The sequence below is a fragment of the Rhineura floridana genome, chromosome 2 (assembly GCF_030035675.1).
Source record: "Rhineura floridana isolate rRhiFlo1 chromosome 2, rRhiFlo1.hap2, whole genome shotgun sequence".
NCBI classification, from domain to species: domain Eukaryota; kingdom Metazoa; phylum Chordata; class Lepidosauria; order Squamata; family Rhineuridae; genus Rhineura; species Rhineura floridana.
The window spans coordinates 44,165,046-44,190,449 of NC_084481.1; the positions used below are offsets into that span (position 1 = coordinate 44,165,046).

Sequence of the window (25,404 nt, forward strand, 5' to 3'; positions counted from 1 at the left end):
TGAATCCTTTGTTGAATGCACTATAATAATTATTCACTAATAAGCAAAAAACCTTGCAGTTTAAGAATGTACCTATAGCCCACAGATACTTCTATCAAACTTTAAAAAGCAGGGAGATTGGGCAGCTATAGTGAATGCACCAGGGGAGCAGGAGACCTGACTTCCTCTCTGAGAAATTTGTCAAAATGCAAACACAATTTGGGCTGGTCTTTCACAATTCAATCCACTTCCTGTGTAGCTTGGAAGAATTTGGTAACATGTGCCTCTGAGCATATAGTGAGTGGTGGCATCACCTACCATCTCCAAAGATGGAGAATTACATTTTTGTATGTTTGTTGGTGTTCTTCTTACTTTGCTTCTTTTCCATGTTACTACTGTTTCTACAGAGAATCTAACCTAGCAAATCATATTTCTCTCATTATTCATCCTAGAAATCTGTGTCAAGTTCATTTTTATTAATTTCAAAGTCTTTTTAGCAGTCAATGTCATATGATGGTGAAGACAGCCTTTTGTGTTTCAAACTGGAGGTTATGCTCTATTTCTGTTTTGGGCGCATTAATAGTTGAATCTGAAACTGCAGTTTGATGTAAAATCAGACTGATTACAATATGTTGCTACTTAAGCAATGACTCTAGCTGTTGGAAAAAACAAACTTGGCCTGCCCAAGATGCACTTGTTCAGCCTGCTATGCTTAAACCATTCACTTAAGGAAAGGTGAGCATGGTCAATTAAAAACATAGAGCACACCTATAATTTTGCTAGAATATATTTCACCTCCCACCGTTTTATCTTGTGCAAACTGAGACACTCCTCATGTCCACTGGAAACTATTCTGCAGAACAGTCAGAGCCATTATTCCACAACTGTTTTTGGAACTTTTTTTTAGTGTTGCAAAATATTGCCGTACTTCACATATTCACAGAAATAGAAGCAAAAGGAAATGATTTACTACAGGAAACTTCACTAAGATTCCGAAGTAAATCAAACATATTTAAAGTGACTATCTGAACTATATCAACTATTTTAATATTGTTGCTTCCTCCTGCTAAACAAGATCAGCACAGCACATGTCTTGTTTCTGTTATTTGGGCTGATTGCAGGTGTTGCCACCACTCACCATATGCTCAGAGGCACATGTTACCAAACTCTTCCAAGCTACACAAGAAGTGGATTGGACTGTGAAAGACCAACCCAAATTGTGTTTGCATTTTGACAAATGTGTAGGGCAGTACAATATCTCAGAGAGGAGGTCAGGTCTCCTGCTCCCCTGGTGCATTCACTATAGCTGCCCAATTTCCCTGCTTTTTAAAGTTTGGTAGAAATATCTGTTGGCTATAGGTACATTCTTAAACCTCAAGGTTTTTTGCTTGTTAGTGAATTTCTCTGGTTTTTAATCCAGGAGGTAAGAAATGGGATGCTGTGCAAGTTTGCTGAGAATGGACTGATCATTTGCGTGCTTATTGAGTTCAGTGGGATTTACTCCCCTGCAATCATGCTTAGGATAGGTGAGACTGACCGATGGGGAGGGGAGGAGGACGAGCGGGAGGAGGGGGAGGAGGAGGGCAGGTTTGATCATTTGCATGTTTATTGAGTTCAGTGGGATTTACACTCCTGTCCAATCATGCTTGAAAAAAATGGGCTGCCTTCAAGTCGATCCCGACTTATGGCTACCCTATGAAGAGGGTGTTCATGGTAAGTGGCATTCAGAGGGGGTTTACCATTGCATCCCTCTGAGGCTAGTCCTCCCCAGCTGGCTAGGGTCTGCTCAGCTTGCCACAGCTGCACAAGCCAGACCCTTCCTTGTCTGCAACTGCCAGCTGTGGGGCAACTGGGCTTCTTGGGACTATGCAGCTTGCCCATGGCTGCACAGATGGCAGGGCACGTAACCTCTGAGCCACTCACTGTGGTGGTGATCTTTAGCTGGCCCTTTACACCCACGGGACACGAGCAGGGATTTGACTCACAGACTCTGGACTCCCAGCCAGGTTCTCCTCCCCACTGTGCTAACTGACCATGGGAAGGAAGATCTGGAGTTGGCAGGAGAGGAGGAAGAAGGAAGAGGGGAGGAGGAAGGGAGAGGAGAGGGGAAGGAGGGGAAAGGCAGGCCTGATAATTGCATGCTTATTGTTCAGTGGGATTTACTCCCGTGCAATCATGGCTAGGATAGGTAAAACTGACCATGGGGGAGGAGGAGGGGAGGGGAGAGTAGAGGGAAGGAAGAGGGGAGCAGAAGGAGGGGGAGGGGGAAGGAGCCAATTGGAAGGGGCAAAAGGGAGGTTATGGGATGTAGGAGGAGGGGAGGGCAGGTTTGATCATTTGCATGCTTATTGAGTTCAATGGGATTTACTCCTGTGCAATCACGCTTAGGATAGATAAAACTGACCATGGGGGAGGAGGAAGGGGGAGGGCAGAGGGGAAGGGAAAGGAAGGGACTGGAAGGGGATGGGGAGGGGAAGGGGTGAAGGAAGGGGGAGAGAAGGGGCAAGAGGGAGGGGATAGGAGGGGAGGACAGGTTTGATCATTTGCAACCTTTTTGAGTTCAGTGGGATTTACTTCTGTGGAATCATGCTTAGGATAAGTGAAACTGACCTGGGGGAGGGGCAGCATGGGGAGGACAGAAAGGGGAGGGGGAAGAGAGGAGATTGGATGGGTGGGCACTGGGCAGAGGGGAAGCCCCTTTCCTTTCCTAAAGGAAAACACTGTGAACAGTATCATTCTTTTTCAGAGTTTCCCCCACCTTTTTATTCTATAGCAGGCACATGTGGCCTCCCACCCAAATTTAAACCAAAGCTGTCACTGGCCACATCCACACCAGACCTTTATTTCACTTTAGACAGTCCAAAGAATCCTGGGAAGTGTAGTTAATAAAGGGTGCTGAGAGTTGCTCGGAGATGCCCTCTTCCCCTCACAGAGCTTCAATCAGAGCAGCTGACTGTTAAACCACTCTGGCCACTGGAGCTCTGTCAGCAGAAAAGGAGTCTCCTCTCAGCACGCTTCATAAACTACACTTCCCAGGATTCTCTGGGGAAAGCCATGACTGTCTCAAGTGAAATCAAAGTCTGATGTGGGTGTGGCCCCTCTCATGGCTGTATAATAAGTATACTTTTGTTCTTAACACTCAGAACTCAAGAGTAAACCCACTGAAATAAATGAACTTGTTACATCAGTGGGTCTACTTTGAGTACAACTAATGTTGAATATTAGAATTATCACTGCAGCATTAAGAGACATTAAGTGGTTAAACAAAATCTTGTTGAATCAGTACAGTATTCCAAAATCTGCCTTAATTGGTTGGTAGTCTCTGTGCTGATAAGGGGGAAAAATAACAAAATTAAGGTGAATTCACAGTTTGTATCAAAGGAATGCTTGTTGTTCCAAAATTTACAATCAAAGTCCCACAATTTCCCCCAAAATCCTGGAGGATTAAAAACATATATATTATAAAAAAGTTTAAACTTTAGAGGAAATAATAGCTAAAGCAAATTCTCTTTCAATATTAATTTTTAAAGAAAAGCAAGTTACAAAAAATTGGCAAAATGTAATTAATTTCTCTTTTGATAACTGAACACACCTCCATTTATGCTTTTAGCATTCTTGGCTCCTATGTGGTTCATTTTCAAACTAAAATTTGTTCAGCAAAAATGAACCCTCAGTATTTACATCAGTGGTGTGCACAACTCAGTTAAGCCAAAAGATGGGTTTTAAACTTAAGTCTCAAGGGAAACCAAGTATTTTGAATTAACTGAGCTGTGGATCAAGTTGTGTATTTGTGAGTAAAGGGTTCAGGGCTCTTATGCCACAAATGGAACACAATACTACCTTACGGGGATTTTAATAAATGTACGGAACACTGCTAGCAAAAGAGTTGCTGTCCAAATAGACTGACACAGGCCAATGTAGCCTCTAATGACAGAGTAAGATAATGACAGGCCCCACTCAAAATCAGCAGGAAGAAGAAGATCAATCTTGGCAGAGTGAAGGAAAAATGCTGGCTTTCTTCATGTTAGCTCATCTCATACATATCTGTCTTCAGCTGCTGCCCAGTACTGTGGTGCTCTGCATTAACTACACAGTGGATCAATAACAATTACACCTTCTCAGAAACATGACACATAGCAGGATTGGGTTGACATTTCACTTAGGCCAACATTGATCTCAGTGCATCTGATTCCAGCCCTAAATTCAAGTCAGGCCTGAGTCTAGTTGGAATAAACAGGGTGGAAAAAACAAAAGAGGAAACCAGCTGCTGATGCCTTGGCTTAGAAGTAAAACGGCACATTCATCTGTGTACGCTACATTTGCAATCTACTATTCTTCCTGTTGCTACTAGAAATCCTAAAAGTTGATCAAAGACTATTTTTAAAAAAATACAGATTACTCACTGTGACATCAATGTTGATAATATCACCATCCTGGAGAGGGCGGCTTAAGTATAATCATAGGGAAAAACAACAACACATAATGGTGATAGGCAGTTCTCAATAAAGGAACAGAAGAACACACATATAATCACATATACATCTAAACAAAACTAAAAGGAGCAAATATAATTGTTTGAACAGAATGGGAATGAGGCAAATGGAATCACTACTTCTGAATCACTACTTCCCACTAGTTCAAACGAACCCCAAACAAGTAATTTAAATGACAGAAAGAGCCCACAATATAAAAGCATACTTTATAACCATACTTATCACAATTAAAGAATGACAAATGGCATTTTTTACTTTGAGAACATGCAATATTAATAATTAGTAAGATATTAGTGTATAGTTTTGTTTTGTTTTTAAAAAGCCACCTTTAAGCATCTGGAAAAATTAGTGTAATTTTTCTTTTGAATGACTTTTCTCTCTTTGACGATATACTCTAGACTGAGGCATCGTGGCATGCTGGGAAGAGATATGGCAAAGCACTAATCATTGTTTTTATTACTACACACCTTCGTTATGTGCCAACATCATTTTCTTACAGCATGACAACCAGCTGCATTAGACTTTTTGGTAGCTTTCAATAGAACTACAATAGGCTTTGGGCGCAATTCACCAAGCATGGCTGCTGCGCAATCTCCATTCATTTCAGTAAGACAGAAAACAGTCATACAGACCCACTGAAATACACCTAGGTGTGCAGTACTGGATTCGGCCGGATTTATTGTGTTATACATTTCTTTTTACATTTTATACAAATAAACTCGTATCAGCAAAATATTTTAACTTTGCAATGGAGGGGGGGAAAAACTAGAAGTACCTGTCAGGAATCCCATGACACATCACATTGTTTATGGAGGTACACACAGATTTTGGAAAATTTCCATAGCCCAGAGGTGATGGGTAGGCATTTTGCCTGATTATTTCATGGTGAACTAAGCAATCTATTTCTTCTGTAGTCATGCCAACCTGAAAGATTACAATTTAAAATTTGTGATGGATTAAGTGCCTAGTGGTTCCTCCATGCTGTACACATGATAAAAAGAAGACTTTTAACAAAGAACTTGTGAATCATCTCATGCTGCTAGCAAATATGAGGCTTAGGTAAAGAATGGTTCAATACCAGAGAGCTGTATGGGAAACACTTGGACATTTCTAACAGGCAGCACAGAATTTTGGACCCTTGGGCAAGAGTGTTCTGTTAACAGGCAGCCCAGTGTGCACAGAGACATAGAAACACAGGAAGCTGCCTTCTATGGAGTAACGACCATTGGTGTATCTAGCTTAGTATTGTTTACACTGACTGGCAGTATCTCTCCAGAGCTTCAGGCAGGATTCTCTCCCAGCCCTACCTAGACATGGTGGGAATGAACATGGGAACTTTTGCATACACAGTACTCTCCCACTGAGCTATGGCCCTGGGGCACTCTTTGGCTTGGTCTACTCATCCTGCAGAATGTCAGAGTAGTAAAATGGATGGGACTACTTCATACTTCAGGCGATGGAGCACATTTATGAATGCTACTCTAAATAAATAGCTCCTTTCAAGTAGGGAATTAGCACAATGGGAAGCAGGCTAGGTTAGAACCTGTCTTCCTGTTAACTTGCTACTTTCGGGAAGGTGTTTATATAAAGGAACATTCTTAAATGCCATTTCCCCTCTTGCAGTCAACTGAAGTGGTACAGCTACTCTGCCATACGTGTAGATTTTAATCTGGTAGATACAGGATGTGCAAACGGAGAATTCTCTCACCTGGCTTTTATACTGCTTGGTAGCTCCATGCAAAGTGAGAGTGGTAGCACTGTTGGGATGATGGGTCCCTTTGATGGTCTTGCGCCCCCAGTAAATATCCAACCTTGCCACCCTCTGGAGTCAGGGCTGACACAGTCTACTTTTTTTCCTTACCACAAATTTATCTTTTGCCTTCCCAGTCCACTTCCATGCATCTGCTGAAGCAGAGGGTCCTACCTTTTTGTTTTGTTACTCTGTAAAAGGCTATGCACATTGACAGTGCTATATAAATAATGAACAGCAATGTGGCACTTGCATGCTCCTGGTGAGCCATTTTCTTCTCAGAAGCTATAGACAAAAGAATTTCCTGTTCCAAACCTTCTCTCCGCAATCAAAATTATTTTCTTCTTTAGAATTCATTTAGAATTGCCATCTCACTTTAATATTTCTATTCATGCTTGGAAAAAGCTCATATAGCAACACAAGCAGCCATAACTACAATACAATTTAAACCTGTATTAGCATTTCCAATCCAACACCCCGATTTCAGAGACCTATCATTTCTAGAAACTTTCATTTTTTTCCAGCTCAGATTTTCTGATTCTGTTTTATACTGGAGCTGATTATTTCTAGTAAGATTTTGAGAAGAAGGGGGAAAAAAAGGTCTAGGCCATTTTTGAATATGAGTAAAGTGGGGGAAAATATACACTTTAAATATTATCATTACAACTCTTTTTCCCAGAACAGAACCAGCTGTGAAATGGTGAGGGTTGAAAGTTGAAATTTGGTAGGAAAACCTCCCTCATTGTCAAGAAGTGCCTTTGAGTGTTCCTGTGAAAATTGGTTGTGATTTGAATGAGCTATAAGCCTATGAATATGACACTTTAGCAGAGGCACTATGATAGGTATAAACTTTCAGTACCTTACTTGAGTATACATCCATATGCAGCACCTCACAATACAGCAAAATATATAGGAATTAGGTCACACAGAAGCTGTTGCCAGACTCCTCCTTTCATGTGAAATTGACATTATGGTTGAAGTTTAGGGGTAACAAAGACATATGTGGGGGCACACCAGGTGCAGCAAAGGGTGCTGCAATGGGTTTAAGTCATTCAAGGACCGTATTACTGTTCTTTCACTCTGTAAAGAATTCCACCATTGCAGAAGATGGGCAGTAACCTCCAAGCCTTTGGGCAGAGACGCAAGCTATAAATAAATAGACAGACTTTGTCTTCATTGACATGCAGATCACTAACTCATGACCCAAAGATGGATGTTGTGCTCTTAACAGCAGTTTGACACAGTGAGTTCAGCAGGTTCAGTTTCTATCCCAACACTGCTGCAGATCTAAGTACTGAACAGTATGTTTTAGATTTAGATCTGGGAAAGCAAGGTTCATTCAACTCCAGCACAGACTCAGTGGGTGATCGTAAAATATACCAATTCTCATCCTCAGATGTTTTATCTTTAAAAAGGTTTGGGGGGCTGGGGATGGATAAATGAAATTTAAGGCTTGAATGGAAGTTCCAAGGTATGATCTGAAGGCACATGAGGTTACCACCAAGTTGAAGCTAATCAGATCTTGGTTTGGCTAGTGCCTGGACAAGTGACCTCTTGGAAACCACATAAAGGAGGAAAGGTGGGGCATTAATGTGAGAAAATAAACAAACTCATTAGGTGGGCTTAGGGCCAAACTATATACATTATGAAAATAACATGTGTAAAAGCATTGCTAGCTATTTTAAGGTTTTGCAAGTAGCAGCCATGAGAAGAGGGTGTTCTTCAGTCTGGATTGGAACCACAGCATAGGGAGAAGGTTCTTTTAAAAGCCTTCCCCCTTTAGTCTGTTTTCCCTATGAACTCTGCTCAGCTGCTTTTACAAATGGGGCAAACAGCAGGTTTGGTTGGAGGGACAATTTTTAACAAGAAAATGTACAGAAAAGTTTGTCCTTTCTCCTTTTTTGTATTTTTATCAGCATCTTCCAATTCATGCTAGATATCACTCCCTCTACTAGCAAACTCAGTGCTCCTGTGCAAACAGGAGTCAAAACAAGGCCACCGAGAAACAAGAAAGAATTATCAGCATGCTTGAGGGGAGGGGACTCTAGTGCAATGCCTTGCTGACTGGTGCATGATCTCAGAGTTCAGTCTTGTCTCCCACACCACTCCCCATTTATCTATTTATAGTATTTATAAACCAACTCTTCATTGAAAAATTTCAATCCCAGAGCCAGGGACAAAATAATAAACAGAAACAAATATACAAAAAAAAATCCAAAGTCATATAAACAGGTCCAGTAAACAAATTGACAATTCTGTCATGCAGCTTAATATCTGTATATGAGACTACTGGGAGAGATCATCCAAGGATCTGGAGTGTGTTGTCATCAATATGTTAAGGACATGCAGATCATTTTCAGTTTCATTTAATACCAAAGCAAGCTGTTGATGTTCTGAATCACTGCCTGGCAGTGGTAATGGGTGGGATGAGGATTAATAAGCTGAAGTTTAATCAAGACAAGACAGAGGTTCTCAGCGAGGAAGGAGACAGACTCTGGAATAGGGATTCAACCTGTTTTGGATGGGGTGGTACCCCTCCTGAAGAATCAGTTTGTAGGTGCTCCTGGATTTACCCATAGCAGGAGTGCTTTTGTCCACTTTAAACTGGTATGCTAGTTACTCCCATTCCTGAGGAGGCCTGACCTGGCTAGTGACACCTAAACTGGATTTCTGCAATGTATTATATACACAGGGCTACCTTTGAAGAGTTTTTGGAAACTTCCATTGGTCCTGGATGTGGAGACAAGGTTGCTTATAGGCATGTACCCATGGGATAATAATTACAGATGTCTTGAAACACCTGAACTGATTACCAATTTGATTACAATTCAAAGTGCTGATTGATTCTTACCTGTAAAACCCTAAATGGCTTGAGTCCAGCCAGGACTGCATCCTCTTGTAGCAGCCTGCACATGCATTAAGATCTAGTGGGGAGAGCCTCCTCTGTGTCCCACCATGGTGGAAGTTGTTTGGTATTTTAAAAATATAAAATGAAATAGGAACTAAGTTTCGTGGTCCTATTTCTTAGCAGAGATATAAAAATGCAAGCAGCAGAGTGAGATAAAACCAGTCCATACCTTTCCCTAGGCACAAATAACAACAGACACAATCCTCTTAGGTAAAAGATACAAGAATATTTACTCATGACCTTTCATATGATCAGAAACATAGGCTCTAGCTTAGATGAAAGAAAAAATATAAGTCCATCTTAGTCTTTGGTAGTGATGCTCTCAGAGAAGAGCATCTGCCATGCGGCCTCTCTCAGAGGTAAAAAGATCAGCAATGGAGATTATTCAGAAATCTCCAGGACAAAGGAGGAGGAAACCAGGTAACTAATCCCACCCATTAGGAAGTTATATCATGGTAAACAGGTACATGGGATATTTTCCCCAAATATCCCTTAAAGTGAACATGCAAGTTTGCCTATTCCAACAGAAGTGAAGTTGTTGGGACAAGAAAGAGAGCCTTCTCAGTTATGGAACACCTTGGCCCATGAGGTTCAAACAGCTCCATCGTTGATTGCTTTTCTCCAGCTTATGAAGACTTTAAAAAAAAATCCAGGCAGGCTTTTCATTTGTCAGGCTATGGTGCTTTCAGTGGCAAACTGTGTTTTACCTGATGTGCTTGTTCTATCGAGTTTGCTCGACATTTGTTGCTATATATTGAATTTGTGATTGCTGTACTGTGATTTTTATATTGCTGATATTATTATATTGTGATTTTAATCAATGTGTATTACATGTGTATTAGAAAGGTAGAGTAGACATCTTAAAATTTATTTATTTATTGCATTTGTATACTGTCCCATAGCCGAAGCTCTCTGGGTGGTTTACAACAAATCTATCTAAATAAATCTATCTAAATAAAAATGTGAGCATCACGTTGCAGTTTATAGTGCCACAGACAGATGGTGCTGCAAACTGAAGTGTGAACGCTTCCCCCACCCCACAAGCACATTGCTTGCATGGTCCACCATTGGCCACCTCGGCAAGCAGGAAAAGCAGCAGCAGCAATCTGGCTGGTGTGGCTGGCTGGCTGGCTGGCTAGCCAGCACACTGTGTGGTGGTGACATTTGAGGCAATGGCGCAGGGTGGCAGCGGCAGCCTGGGCAGGAGGCCAGTTTGTGGCCTAACTGTGCTGTGCTGTGAAGTGGCACTTTTTGTCTGAGGTGGCAGAACAGGCAAAGCAAGCTAGTTGGCAAGGGTAGTGGGGGTGCCTGAGAGGGTAGGGGTTGGCAAGGGGAGTAGGATCACCTAAGGGAGGATTGGCAGGGATGGGAGGTTGGTGAGTGGGGATGCCGACTGGGGGGGCAGAGCCCCTCTAATACATAAATAAATAATAAACCCAAGGTTTGCAAAAGGACAAAATACTTTTCAAAAAGCATTTAAGTAGACACCCCCCCTAAAAAAAAACCCCAAACCAATTTAAAGTTAAGTATGGTTAGTGGTCACTAGATGCTATGAAACGATGAGTGTCAGGTTGAAAAAGAAAAATGGAAAATCAGGAAAGAGGAGTGAATGGACCTTATTAGAGCCAGCTATCTATGCCCAGGGAAAGCCATGGCTAGGTAGCTGAAACACTCAAGAGGAGCACTCCTGTTAGTGAATGAGGATATGCTGCAACATTCTGCTGCAGTTTCCTGTTGTCATTCCTAACCTAATACAGGCCTGCCTTCTTCCTCTCTAGCTATTATTCCACTCTTGTTCATGACCACAGTGGTCCATGCGTTGGTAACCTCAAGAATCAATGACTGTAACACGCTTTATGTGGGGCTGCCCTTGTACCTGGTCCCAAAGCTTCAACTAGTGCAGAATGCAGTGGCCAGACTGATCACAGGAGCAAATTACTGGCAATATGTTACCTGCTACTGAAAGCTGCACGGGTTGCCAATTTGCTACCGGGCCAGGTCCAAGGTACTTGTGTTGATTCACAAAGCCCTAAACAACTTGGGCCCAAAGTACCTTAAAAACTGCCTGACTCTCTATTGAATTGAATTGAATTGAAACTTTATTTTTACCCCGCCCTTTTTCCAAACTGGAACTCAGGGCGGCTTACAAATAAAACTAAGTGTAGTTAAAAACATAGAAAAACATACAATTAAAATGCAATTAAACTATGCACAACCTTAAAACCATAAAAGGCACTTAAAAATCTAAAAACAATTTAAAATAATACAGATAATAATATAAAACATTAAAACAAGCCTTGTAAAGCCCAATCCTAAACACCTTCTATCCCAAAAGCCTGTCGGAATAAAAAAGTCTTTACTTGCCGACGGAAGGATGGCAAGGAGGGGGCCATTCGTGCCTCCCTAGGAAGGGACTTCCAGAACTAAGGAGCAGCCACCGAAAAGGCCCTATCTTGCGTCCCGACCAATCGCACTTGCGAGGGTGTTGGGACTGAGAGAAGGGCCTCTCCTGAAGATCTCAGGGCCTGGGCAGGCTCGTATAGGGAGATACAGTCTGACAGATAGCCTGGACCTGGGCCGTATAGGGCTTTAAAGGTCAAAACCAGCACTTTGAATTGTGACCGGAAACAAACTGGCAGCCAGTGGAGCTGTTGTAACAAGGGAGTTGTATGTTCCCTGTAACCAGCCCCTGTTAATACTCTGGCTGCAGCTCTTTGTACCAGTTTAAGTTCCAAACAGTCTTCAAAGGGAGCCCCACGTAGAGCGCGTTACAGTAGTATAAACGGGATGTAACTAAGGCATGCATCACCATAGTCAAATCAGGCATTTCCATGAACAGGCGCAGCTGGCGCACTAGTCTTAAATAGGCAAAGGCACTCCTGGCCACGGCCAAGACCTGGGCCTCCAAGTTCAGAGCAGAGTCCAGGAGCACACCCAAACTGCAAACCTGTGTCTTCAGAGGGAGTGTAACCCCATCGAGCACAGGCTGAATCCCTATTCCCTGATCTGCCCTTCGACTGACCAGGAGCACCTCCGTCTTGTCTGGATTTAGTTTCAATTTGTTCGCCCTCATCCAGTCCATCACTGATGCCAGGCACTGGTTCAGGACCAGGACAGCTTCCTTGGCTTTAGGTGGAAAGGAGAAATAGAGTTGGGTGTCATCCGCATACTGATGGCACCGAACCCCAAATCCCCGGACAACCTCTCCCAGTGGTTTCATATAGATGTTAAATAACATGGGGGACAAAACTGAACCCTGAGGGACCCCATAGGTCAATGGCCAAGGGGTCGAACAGGAGTCCCCCAGCACCACCTTCTGAGTTCGTCCCTCCAGAAAGGAATGGAGCCATCGTAACACGGTGCCCCCAAGTCCCATCCCAGCAAGGCGGTCCAGAAGGATACCATGGTCAATGGTATCGAAAGCCGCTGAGAGGTCCAGTAGAACTAACAGGGACACACTCTCCCTGTCCAGCTCTCTGCGAAGGTCATCCACCAAGGCGACCAAAGCTGTCTCTGTCCCGCAACCAGGCCTGAAACCAGACTGAAATGGATCCAGATAATCCGTTTCATCCAAGAATCTCTGGAGCTGGGCGGCCACCACACGCTCTATTACCTTGCCCAAAAATGGAATGTTGGAGACTGGCCGATAATTTCCCATTATGGAGGGATCCAGGGAGGGCTTTTTCAACAAAGGCCGTACAACTGCCTCTTTTAGGCACGATGGAATTCTGCCTTGTTGTAAAGAGGCATTAACCTCACCCACTCGGCCAGTCCCCCTCTGGCACTTTTAATGAGCCAGGAAGGGCAAGAATCCAGTAGACATGTGGTGGCTCTCACCTCTCCAAGGATCTTGTCCACATCCTCGGGCTGTACAAATTGAAAGGAATCCATTATTATTGGACAAGCAGGAGCCAAAGTTATATCCCCTGAGACTGTATCAATTTTAGCATCCAAGTCGGAGCGAATCTGAGTGACTTTATCTGCAAAGTGCCGTGCAAATTCTTGACAGCGGGCTGTTGAGTGGTCTATATTACCCTCCTGGGAGCCAGAGTTTAAAAGACCCCTGACCACTCAAAACAGCTCCGCTGGACAGCTCCCAGCAGACGCAATGGTGGCAGAAAAGAAAAGTTTCTTCTTAGCCCGCACTGCCACGGAGTAGGCCTTCAGATAGGCTCTAGCCCGTGTTCGGTCAGACTCGCACCGAGTCTTCCGCCAACATCGCTCTAGTCCCCGTCTTATTTGTTTCATCGCCGCCAGCTCCCAGGTAAACCAGGGAGCTGGTTTGGCTCCACTCCGTAAGAGGGGACGCTCAGGAGCAATCGTGTCCACCACCCTGGTCATTTCCCCATTCCAGAGGTCAACCAGGGCTTCGACAGAATCACCTGCCGCGGTGACAGGAAAATCCCCAAGAGCCATCAGGAAACCATCCGGATCCATCAGCCTCCTGGGGCGGACCATCCTAATCGGTCCCCCACCCCTGTAGAGGTTCTGAGTCCCAGTGAGTCTAAACCCAACCAGGTAGTGATCTGTCCATGACAACGGAACTACAGAAAGTTCCTCCACACCAAGATCACCATCATCCCATCCAACACAGAAAACAAGGTCCAAAGTGTGACCAGCGACATGAGTGGGGCCAGATAATACTTGGGACAGACTCATGGTTGCCATGGAGGCCATGAAATCCTGAGCCACTCCTGACAGAGCAGTCTCGGCATGGATGTTGAAGTCACCCAATACCACAAGCCGAGGGGACTCCAACACCAACCCCGAGACTACCCCAGCTAGCTCAGGAAGGGAGACTGTTGAGCAGCGGGGTGGGCGGTACACCAACAGAATCCCTATTCTGTCCTGGCCACCCAACTTCAAATATACACATTCGAACCCCGAAGACTGTGGGAGAGGGCACCTGGTCAGGGGGATGGCATCACGATAGACTACTGCAACTCCACCTCCCCGTCCCCCCGGTCTTGTTCCATCTTGATTAATAAGATCTTCTGATGGGGCCCTTTTGGTGGTTCCCCATGTTCCTGAGGTTTGATTGGCCTCCACCACGGACTGAGCCTTCAGTGTGGCAGGGCCTGCCCTGTGGAACTCCCTAACAATAGAGGTTTGTCAGCAACCATTCCTTCTTTCTTTCAGGCTTCTCCTGAAAACTGAACTTTTTAATTAAACAGGCCTTTTCATATCAAATTTCTTTTCCAACCAACACAGTACTTATGTGTGCCTTTATTATTGTTTGTAATAATGTTTTTATTGTTTTTTAATTATATCATGTTTCTGTATGTTGTAATGTTGTCTTGATATACTTTTACGAAGTGTGACTTATAAATATTTTAATAATAAAAATGATCATGTTCACCCTTCTCCCTTTGGTCCCTTAAAACTGTAACTCTGCATGTAACAAAGCCTTTCCTTTTCATGATTTTCCCCTATCCTAGCAGGCAATGATATATTTATAACTACTCAGGTAGCAAAATTTGCTCTAGCTGCGGGAAAAGTAAGAGTTAGATACCAAAAACACCTTGTGGGGTGAGTGGGATGTGCCCCAGCGCTAGTATGACTGTAGTATTTATACACTAAGACATGGGGTGGGTCAGGGTATATTTCGCTCAGGAGAGGAAATTTTATTTGAAATGTATTGTTCTTTTACTGTATATTGTTGAACTGTGTTTTGTTGAAATATGACTTGTATTTTAATATGTATTTTGTATTTACCTTTTACATGTGTTTAATTGTGGTAGCGTATGACTCTGAGCAATACAGATTCATTTCATTTCCCCTTTCATATTATCTTACTATTGTACTCCTACTAAAACTTTATGTCTCCTGATTCTCTAGTTCATGCTGCTTTTCTCTTGGTTTCTCCTGTTTTTCTCGCTTCCCCGGCTGCCTTGAAGCCAGCCTTCCTTGTTAGGTGGTGCAGCCACATTTCTAGGTGGGGCATTTGGGGGGGAGGTGCATAGCACCATCCAATCCCCTGCCCCTCACTGGTGGAGAGGATGTGAGGGCCAGGGGAAGGGAAAGGCTGTGACCATCCCTATCACTCCTCCTCCAACCAGAGAGTGTGTTAATTTACATGAATGAAGTTTAACATGTGAATTGTCTCACCCTTTTTTGAGAGATCCCCAGGAACACCAAACTCAGAACCTTGACTTGGCCTGCAGCTAGACTCTGCTTTCACTTGTGGTCTGTCCCTGTGTTCTGATTCTTCATGAACTTTACTACTTTAATAAAGACAGTGAGCTCCTGAGCTTGTTTTGATGCTTCATTAAGTATCTCAGTTTTAGATTCCACCTGAAAAACAAACTTGTCCATTCTACAAGTTTAGGGAAGGGCAAAGAAAACAAACACAATAGACTGTGTTAACTCCTCCTTGAGAGTCCCTCCTTCTAGTCTTATTCCTGGCCTTTTGATTTTCCTTCCTGTTGGGACAACTGAGGCAAATCTATTTGACTGGCTGCTATATACAGGATGAACTAAACAACTGGAAACTAATTGGGGAAAGCAATCGGATTTTTTTTACAGGTTACTAGGTTGATTTTTCTTCTGCCCAGAAACCATGAAAAGGCCTCATGCTGAGCTGCACATATTGAAAAACCAGAAATTAGGCCTGAGTTACAGGCTACATGTCTAGCCACCCAGCCAGCTTGATAACAGCAGACTACACAGCAATATTTCTATTCTCCTAGGGCTATTATCATCCTTTGCCATCAAGTAATCAAGAAAAAGAAGAAAAAATAGCCACTATGATTGTGAGTATAGTGAATGCTTTAAAAGAGTAAAGGGTAGCCATTTTTCAGGTCACTTTAAGTTTATTTCACCCTTTAGCAATGAGCACCCACTCCTGCTCTACTCATTATAAGAACTTCAGAATAAACAACCTCTTATTTCTTACAGCAGGCAAGCAAACATACTTCTTGTTTGCTGGCTGGGCACACAGCACAACTGAAAATGAAAATGAAAGCAGAGCAAAGGAAAGTCCAAGGAATGGAGTCTAACTCTAGCCTATAATATAAAGTTCTAATATTTAACCCTTCAAGGGTCATGTTCTTATACAGGATATTTTTTCAGCATCTCTTGAGTAATTATAGGGTGACTGTGATCATGAAAAATCCACCCTGAGTCAGGGAAAGTCTTGAGTGAACAGACTTTTGGGGCTCTTGCAGATGAGGCTTTGGTTGTGCACTCCCCCTGCCTTATTCACTGTATTTTTCAGAGGGTCCTATTCTTAAATTGCTCCTGTTTTTAAAGCAAACTATCATTCTTTAAACGGAGGTTGTCATTTTCTGTCATGTCACAAAATAAAAAAACAGTTTCTCCCCAAAGTCCTAGGGGGGCACTGCTTGGGGGGCATCCTATTCCCTCCTGGCTACAGGCCTGCTCCCCAGTCATGGCAGCAAGATTGTCTTCTTTTCTCCATCAGTTACTTGTTTTCCTCTTTTCCTCCTTCATGTTATTTTATTTTTTTAAATGTCACATGGCCTCTTAGTTTTGTCCCATCCAATTTACATATTGCTGATATCCATGTCTTATTGGTTTTCTTTCCACTTTCCTTTTTAATTTCACTTCTTGGCTGGCTAACTTTCCTCCTTTATCCTTGGCAATTTTTGTCTCTATGTTAGTCTCTGTATAATTTCTTCCATTAAATGCTTTTTATCTGTCCTTGAAATTTTTGGTTTTTCTCTTTGATTTGCCTTAATGACAGCACTTTTTTATCTAATTTGTTCACTCCCCTTTCAGAACACAAATTTGTTCTTTACTCTCTTTACTCCTTATTTTGTTGCCTTCTTGTATTTTTCCTTCCCTCACCCCACTTTCATTCTCCGTCTCAATTCTGCTGTCTACTGCTTCCTCAGGAATTTTCTCCCCTCAGTTTAGTCTCAAATTCTTGGTTATGATCCTTCCTTTTCTGTGTTCTCTATTTTTACTGCTTTCTTCCTTGATCAGTATCAGCATTCATTTTCTCCTTTTCCTTTCTTGTTGGGCTCCGCTAATGTAGTCTTTTGGCCTTGATTAGCATGTTATATCAGCCATCTCCGGCTGTTTTTCTGCTCCATTACTCACCATGGTTGCATTTACACACAAGACTAACCTATGGTTTAGTGTTAAGTAGACAAGCCTGACGGAGTCTTAGCAAAGTGTCTGCCTTGTGCAGTCTCCTCTTCTCCTCCTGCCAGCTAGGAGGACTCCAAGAGTTTTGTTTCAAATTTAGAGCATCCTGACTTAGTGATACATCAGAATCATGGATCCTGGTTTAAAGCTAATTTAACAAGCCAGCTTCATAACCCATGGTTTGAAGTTGGCTTGTTATGAAACTTAACAAAGTTCAGTTTTCTACTCATGTTTAGTTTCTACTCAAACTCGTTGTTTTCATCTTTGAAATATCTGCAGTGTAGCTAAATAATTATTTCACTGTCTGCTCCCTATGGCTACAACATATTTCTCCTTGGACCTCTTCATTCCTATATTTTGGCTTTTTGTTTTAGTCCTAAATACAGCTTCTTGGCTTACATTCAGTGCTTGTTATTTCAACCATATGGACTACCCATTTTTGTTCTCTGTACTGGCTCCCGTTTCCCTTTAATCTTCACTAGAACCTTCTTAACTTACATTTAAATCTCTTCATGCTCTTGCTCCTCATTGTCTTTGCTCCCTACACCACCCTTATATCTTCACTCTATTTCCTATCACCATTTCTTTTTTCTTGTTACACTAATATTGGCATCCTTGAATCTGTTGGTAACAGCTTCACAAAATCTCTCCAAACACAGTCATCTGAATGAGATTTCCTGCTTTTAACTGATATCAAGGGAGCTTTACAACTGACTGGTCAGGCCCACCAATTGCATCTTCTACCACAGAGTCTCTATTCTATGAATACTATCGAAATAGAAGCTGCAAGATTAATCAGTTACAAGTCTGCCACACTTGGAAGAAGGCTTGCAATTGCAAAGACTGGACTAGATGGCCTTTTGGTCCCTTGAGTACTACCTATTAATTATGGCCAACTTGCAGCAGATAATTCAGTTTGTAATCGGGAAACAGTGTCCTTGGCAAGGCCAGCCCTACCATTAGGCTGAGTGAGGCAGCCGTCTCAGGCAGCAGATTTTGGCGCTCATGAAGGAGCAGCAAATTGTTAGTCATTTAATTTGTTATTATTGTATAATTACTGCCAGGCGGAGGGGAGAAGCGCTTGTGGGATTTTCTTCCCCAGGTGCCAAAATAACTTGGGTAGCCTTGGGTATAATATAACTTGACTTAGTGGGAGGAGGGAAGCCATTTGCTCCTCTGCCTCAGGCAGCAAAACGTCTTGGCTGGCCCTTCTCCTCAGTTTATGAATTATCAGGTATCAGCATGACTTGCAGCCCAACAGAGCAGCAAGCACCAACAACGTTAATGGGTCTTACTCCCAAGCAGGGATGGACAGCAGGGCAGCCTTCACGTTACTGATATTAATAGTGCAATCATAGGCATGCCTGCTCAGAAAGAAGTCCTATTAAGCTCAATTAAGTCCCAGGTAAGTGTGTATAAGGCCTCATCTGTACCATACATTTAACACAGTATTATATCACTTTAAACAGTTATGGCAGGGGTGTCCAACATTTTAGGACCAGAGGACACATTTTAAATTGTATGAGTGCTGGAGGCACCAGTCACAAAATGGCTGCCAAGGGGGTGTGGCATAACATAAAATTGTCATGGTGAAGCTTTTCCCATAATTGTATTTCCATGCTAGAAAAGGCTTGACCTGTTGAATTTTTGCCTGCCATACAGCTGGTTCAAGGAACAAGAACCCTGTTTTACCCCAATACCAACTCTAATCTAAAGCCTAGGCTGCCATCCTGTATCCACGTACCTGGGAGTAAGCCCCATTAAACACAAAAAGGCTTACTTCTGAGTAGGTATGTGTACAATTGTACTGTAAGTTAACTATACAGTGAATATTTAATGAGTCCCTGGTCTTCAGCTCCTGCAAACATGCAGGACATGCCTAAGCCTCTTCACAAAGTTTTCACATTTGCCTTTTTTTGGGGGGGGGGATTCTTCAACATTCACCCACACTCACTGCGTAGTAGTACTTGTAGAAAATAATTTCTATGCACTACCTGATCTTAGGTGAACCCAGCACAGGAAAGATGCATCCTGGTTGCTAGGGAAACAGGAAGGGTAAACTCCAAGGACTAGAAAAAAAAAGACAGAAGCAGGAAAAGTGAACTAAAGGGGAAGGGAAAACGGAACTTCTTTAGGATCCTAGGGATTTGTATTCCCTGGTGTCCAACCAACTCACTTATCAATTACAGCCCTGACTTCACTCATTGGCTAATAAAACTGACAGGCAGAAACAGCCAGGCTGGCTCACTTCATATTAATTGCTTAGAAGGGTACCTACACATTTTGCTCCATAACTTTCTTTCTAGGAGGGCTAGAGACTTACTTTTAAAAAACATGAAAGCTCAGATTTTGGGTTATCTGCTGAGGGCACCACTGAAGGCAAAATGGTTGGCAACCCCTAAGAATCCCAAAGAATCCTGGGAACTGTAGTTTGTTACGGGTGCTGAGAGTTGTTAAGATACCCCTTTACCCTTCACACAACTACAATTCCCAGAGTTCCCAGGGAAGAGAGACTGACTGTTAAACCACTCTGGGAAGTACAGCTCTGTGAGGGGAATAGAGGTCTAATAACAAGTCTCAGCCCCCTTAACAAACTATAGCTCCCAGGATTCTTTGAGGGAAGCCATGTATGTTTAAAATGGTATGATACTGCTTTAAATGTACAGTGCAGATGGGCCTTAAGACTGAAACATAGCTGGATTATTGCCACAAAGTGACTAAAGTTGGGTATAAATGGCTGTCTAATTCACTGAAGTCCATTCAGGAACCATATTGACTTCTAAAAACAAAATATGCATCTAGGTGAATGCTGACATTATACCACATTAATCTAAGTAGTACTCTAAAAATTTATTTATTTATTTATTTCATTAAACTTATAGACCGCCCCATAGCCGAAGCTCTCTGGGCGGTTAACAAGAACAAAACAACATAAAAACACAATAGCATATAACACATTAAAACGCAATTAAAATACAGAATATTAAATTAAAACAATTCCAATACATACATACAAACATGATTAAGATGGTTAAAATGATTAAAATGCCTGGGCGAAAAGGAAAGTTTTAACCTGGCACCGAAAAGATAGTAACATTGGGGCCAGGCGTATCTGCTCTGGGAGGTTGTTCCACAATTCGGGGGCCACCACTGAAAAGGCCCTTTTCCGTGTTGCCGCCCTCCAAGCTTCCCTATAAGTAGGGACTCGGAGGAGGGTCTTCGATGATGAGCGTAGTGTACAGGCAGGTTCATATCGGGAGAGGCGTTCCAACAGGTATTGTGGTCCTGTGCCGTGTAAGGCTTTGTAGGTTAAAACCAGCACTTTGAACCGGGCCCGGAAACATATAGGCAGCCAATGCAGGCGGGCCAGAACCGGTGTAATGTGGTCGGACCGTCTAGTCCCCGTTAACAATCTGGCCGCTGCATTCTGCACAAGCTGCAGTTTCCGAACCGTAAATATTTATAAAGGAAAGGTATTTATATTACAAATGGAAAGAAATTAGAAAATGAAAAACATGGGTTAGCTATTACAACTGTGCATACAATTGGTATACATCCAGGTGGTTATTATTGGCAGGGTCATGTGCTAATGTATAATTGCTATGCTGTACTGGTTATAAGTTTCATTTACTCCTGCCTGAGACGGTATTATTATGATTATTGTTCTTGATGTTGTTACTGCATCTTTCCCTGGGATCACTTTGCAAGGAAGAGCTGGTTAAAAATAAAAAATATACTAACATGGATTATATTTTTGTTTCAGAAATATAATTAAACTTATTGACTCAGTGCCCAAATGCAAAGTGGGGGGAAAGAGGTCACCAATTTCCTCCCCACCCTTGCTGCAGTTTCCAGTGCCACACTGCATGCTGTTCTGGATGTTCCCTGATCCTCAGAAGTTGCTTTCTTGGGCATGGTGTTGGTGCTGCAGCAGGAAATGTACACATTGAACCTCTCATGTGGTTCTTTGAAACTAACCTACTGGAATTAACATGCGCAGAATGTCAAAGTTAAGGCTAAGTAATTATACTCTTTCTTGATGGCCTACAGTGAAACCTTAACAGTGGAATTCTATGCATATCAACTAGAAAGCAAGCCCCATTGGGTTCAGTGGGAATTACTCTCACATAAGCATGCAGCCTAGATCTTCTGTTACCATCCCTCTTGAGTAGTATGTAACATGTATCCATATGACCAAAATTCTCTCTGCTATTTTTCAGGCAGATTTTTTTTTTAAAAGCCCTCCATTTCCTAAAATCTTGTAACCGGTTCTCCATAATGCTCTTCTTTTAATAAAAGGAGATAAACAACACAAAAATATTCTGAAGAGACATTACAGAAAAGCAAGTGCTCCTGACATTATGTTGTGGCATGCCTTATAAATGGGTTTGAAGCTTAAAATGTGCTTTTTAGGAGGAAAGGGGAGGCAGAGCAGTAAAATTGCTAAGAAAGGAGTGAACGGCCCGATCCAATTTACATAAATGCACAGCTGAAAATTAACAAGTGTGAACAAAGGGATTTGCGTTGTGACTAAACAACACAGAATCTCATGTGCCTTAGGACAAACATATGCAACGTGGCATGTTGGAATATATATTCAAATGAATTTGTATATCAAACCCTGATTAAATGATATTAGGGTTATTTGTAGAGCTACAAATGCTTTATTTATATAGTCTCAGACATGCTGCATGCAACATTGAATCTGGCATGGAATCTGGAATCCAAAAATCTGTTTTTCCTGGCTTATAAAGACAAGTTCCTAGTCCCCATTTTCCCAGTTCAATTTCCATATTCTCTTTATGGGCACAAATCTTAGTCTACCTTTCTGGACTTACACAATTTGAATCCTTTAATAATAATAACAACAACAACAACAACAACAATAATAATAACGCTTTCAAGGTACAATCAGAACAGAACAAACCAATAACTCGTATGTCAGCATATCTGCTTAACTGACATGATTCGCTTTGAATTTAGGGCTCATTGGTGCAGATTTAGAACTGGGGGACAGTGTAGGAATAGCATGGTTATGTTGAAGCAAGCACATAGAGGAAAGAAACTCTCCTTTAATCATTCTACAAACTTAAGAAGATATTGAAATAGAAATTAAAAACAGAGTAACTCAGAACATTCCAAATGGAAACACCAGAGCTGCCCAAGCCCTTACAAGCCTTCACGTGGCGGTTACCTTTAAACTCTTCCCAGCCAAAAGCAGGACGTGACGGGCCAGCTGACAAGCCTGATGAAGCCCTTGAATCTGATCTTCGTTCTTAATTTCTATGTAGTCTCCCCAGTCTGGTACAATGCCTGTCGTCACATAGTCTGGCTTCTTTATGTGCTTGGAGAAAAAGGATTGAACACGAAGATCAGAAAACAGAGCATGACAATGGGATCATTTTCTCAGATAGAGCCTCCTGCTTCATGGCAGCTTGCCCTTTCGGTCATCGTAGCGACCTTCCTAAGCCATCAGGGCAAACCCTCAAGGCTGCCTCAGTGTTTCTCCAACTGCCCTTTTGAACTTAACATTGCCTGTTACTGGCAACTCTGATAGTCTGTTAACCTTAAAGCACTGAAATTCAAGATACCGCAGCTGCTTTTCACTCCAAGGCTTAAAACTATCCAAAGACTCCTCAGAAACCATACTTGCTTCCAATTTATCTCCTAATTTTTAACAACGATGCTATATTTTGGACAAAACCCAGTGGAACCAGTTGGTTTCTTCACAGCTATATAGCCCAAATCCTGACATTTTTACATACGCTGCAGTCCTAAGGAAATCGACAGGAGTTCTGTGTGAATGATGAAGAGTTGTAACTCCACATTCAGACAACAGTACTCTCCAGATATTTTGGACAATAGTTCCCATCAGCCTTGGCCAGCAAGGCTAATGAAGAGGGGTGAATTGGAATTATAGTCCAAAACCTCTGGAGGGCACCATGTTGAGGAAGACTTCTACAGTTAATATTTTACAATGACAGCACCTTTGCTGCTGTTTATTTATTTATTTAAAATATTTTTAGGTCACTTGCAAATGCTGCCCAAAGCACCTTATTATATTAAACAACAAAGGACAAGAAAAATCATCCCTGCTCATGCTAGGAGAAAACAAACCACAATCCTTGGCTTAACTGTCTAAAACAGCAATCATAGTTTGTTCCACTCCCAACAAACCACGATCTGTAGCCAAGGTTTGTTCTTGGTTCACTGACTGTGGATCATGACATCACAACCCTCTTTACTTCTCCTGTCTCCCAAATTGACAGCACACCTTTTGTATCTTTGCTATGTAACAAAGTGTGGATGGAGCAAATAAGAGAATGCTGGGACCTGCTTATTACAGAGCAAGGTATTATAGGATTGTGAATTTTACTGTTGCTAGAGAAAGCAGATTTTAGGTGTATGTATGTAAGTTTTAAAGAACTAACGAATAAATGAAATAGGTTTGGACACTGGCAGTGATGACAGATTCCAGGGTTGAGCCTTTGCTTTTTTGCCTTATCTTGCGGCGTGTAGCTTTGCTCTTTTTGCCTCATTCATTTGAAGCTATTTGCTGTCCAGGTACCTGTATTGCAATGCATGCACTCTTTCTGTGCAATGCTGCAGTCTGGATGTGTGGTTTTACCTTTGGGGTGGGGTGGGGGAACTGTTGTGTAGAGGTAGACTTGACTTCGGACAGAGAAGGAGGCCTGTGGTAAAACTGTGACGGGGCTGTATCACTGCAGAAGGCAGAGAGAGACTCACATGACCAAATGCTCCTCCAAAAAACCCAAAACAATTCTACATAGAAAACAAGCATGTCAGGGTAAAGGGCTAGGCAGGAACTCTGTCTCCAATGTGCTAGTTTTCTATGTAAAGGATTTTTTTTAAACTGAGGAACATTCAGTAATGTCATTTCCCCATCTGCAGCCTAAAGTGGTACAGCCCAGACACACCGTATAAATGAAAGTGGGTCATAGCAACAAAAACGGATCTTTCAGAACACAGCTCACCAATAATAATAATAATAATAATAATAATAATAATAATAATAATACATTTCTATTACACTTTCAAGTGAGGTTGATCTCATTATTCCCAATCTCCCTTCTAGCATGAAAATCACAAGGAGTTCAGGTAGGCAGACCTTAGCACTGCTTTGGATATGCGGTTGCCCATCTCAGTCTTTGAAAACTAAAGAACTGATTTTGGTCCTGTAATACATTGCATGGAATTGCTGTTTTGGGGTTATGGGTGGGGTGGTTGTTTTAATTTTTGTTTTTATATGCTGTTACCTAACCTGGGACCTTCTGGTAAAAGGCAGGTCAGGAATAATAATAATCAGCAGGAGCAGCAGTAGTAGTTGCAGTAGTAGACAGTTTGGGAGCAGGCAAATGAGAACAGTCGCTGCCTGACTTTCTTTTATTTGCACTGTTGGCTTTTTTTTAAAGCAGACAATCAGACAACTTGGGTTGCACAATCTAATCAAACCAGTTTTCAGTGTTACCTTCTGACACCACAATTGCCCTGTGAATACATTAATTCATGTGTCAGTGCTACTACTTCCCATTCAGATTTTTGAAACCATCTAAGATTTGGATACTATTTATTTTCCTCAATTCAAAGCTTTCATAATAGAAGCTAGTAACATCTTCTAGATTAGAAGACACAATGTGTCTTGGGAGACCAGGATTCAAGGCCAGACTCAGGGCCCAGGTGGTTGTTCTCACCTGGGAGACTGGGCTTAAAGCCTACACTCTGAAACATGAGCATTTTTCACATCTTCAGCTCCTACTAACAACGTAATGTACAAATTCACTCAAGTTCAGAGCCACTTTGAACATTACATGATTTCTGGAAGATGTGAGAAATGTTCAGAATCCCCCTTACAATGGACTAAACATGCAGAGCTCAGTTACAATGATCAGCCATGGAATCACTGGTATCCTCAGGCAAGGCACTTGCTTAACTTCAGCTGCAACATACTTAGAAAAATGGACAAGAAAGTAGTTTTGCAAGTTAAAAACCGCTATATAAATGAAAACATGTTCCTGGTGCCGAAACATTCCTCTATTAAATGTCATTCTTTTCCATATGATTTTGTTCAAAGTTGTTGGAAAATCTAGTAAATGCTTTACTTTTAGTTAAAAATGTGTTTGGGCACAACAAAAACACTATCC

At 42.1% G+C, this 25,404-nt stretch overlaps 1 protein-coding gene across 4 annotated transcripts in view; it reads right to left on the bottom strand.

Moving 5' to 3' along the window:
- The window catches only part of METAP1D (methionyl aminopeptidase type 1D, mitochondrial), a 107,832-nt gene that overhangs the window by 31,638 nt on the left and 50,790 nt on the right, over positions 1-25,404 (bottom strand). For 3 of the 4 annotated variants that reach the window (XM_061608491.1, XM_061608493.1, XM_061608492.1), the window contains 3 exons: positions 22,437-22,586; positions 5,248-5,396; positions 4,383-4,425 (listed from right to left, as the gene is read on the bottom strand). In XM_061608491.1, the coding sequence (XP_061464475.1) occupies positions 4,383-4,425; positions 5,248-5,396; positions 22,437-22,586 (342 nt within the window). The remainder of the gene's footprint in view (positions 1-4,382; positions 4,426-5,247; positions 5,397-22,436; positions 22,587-25,404) is intronic. The other variant, XM_061608494.1, reaches the window with a different exon arrangement.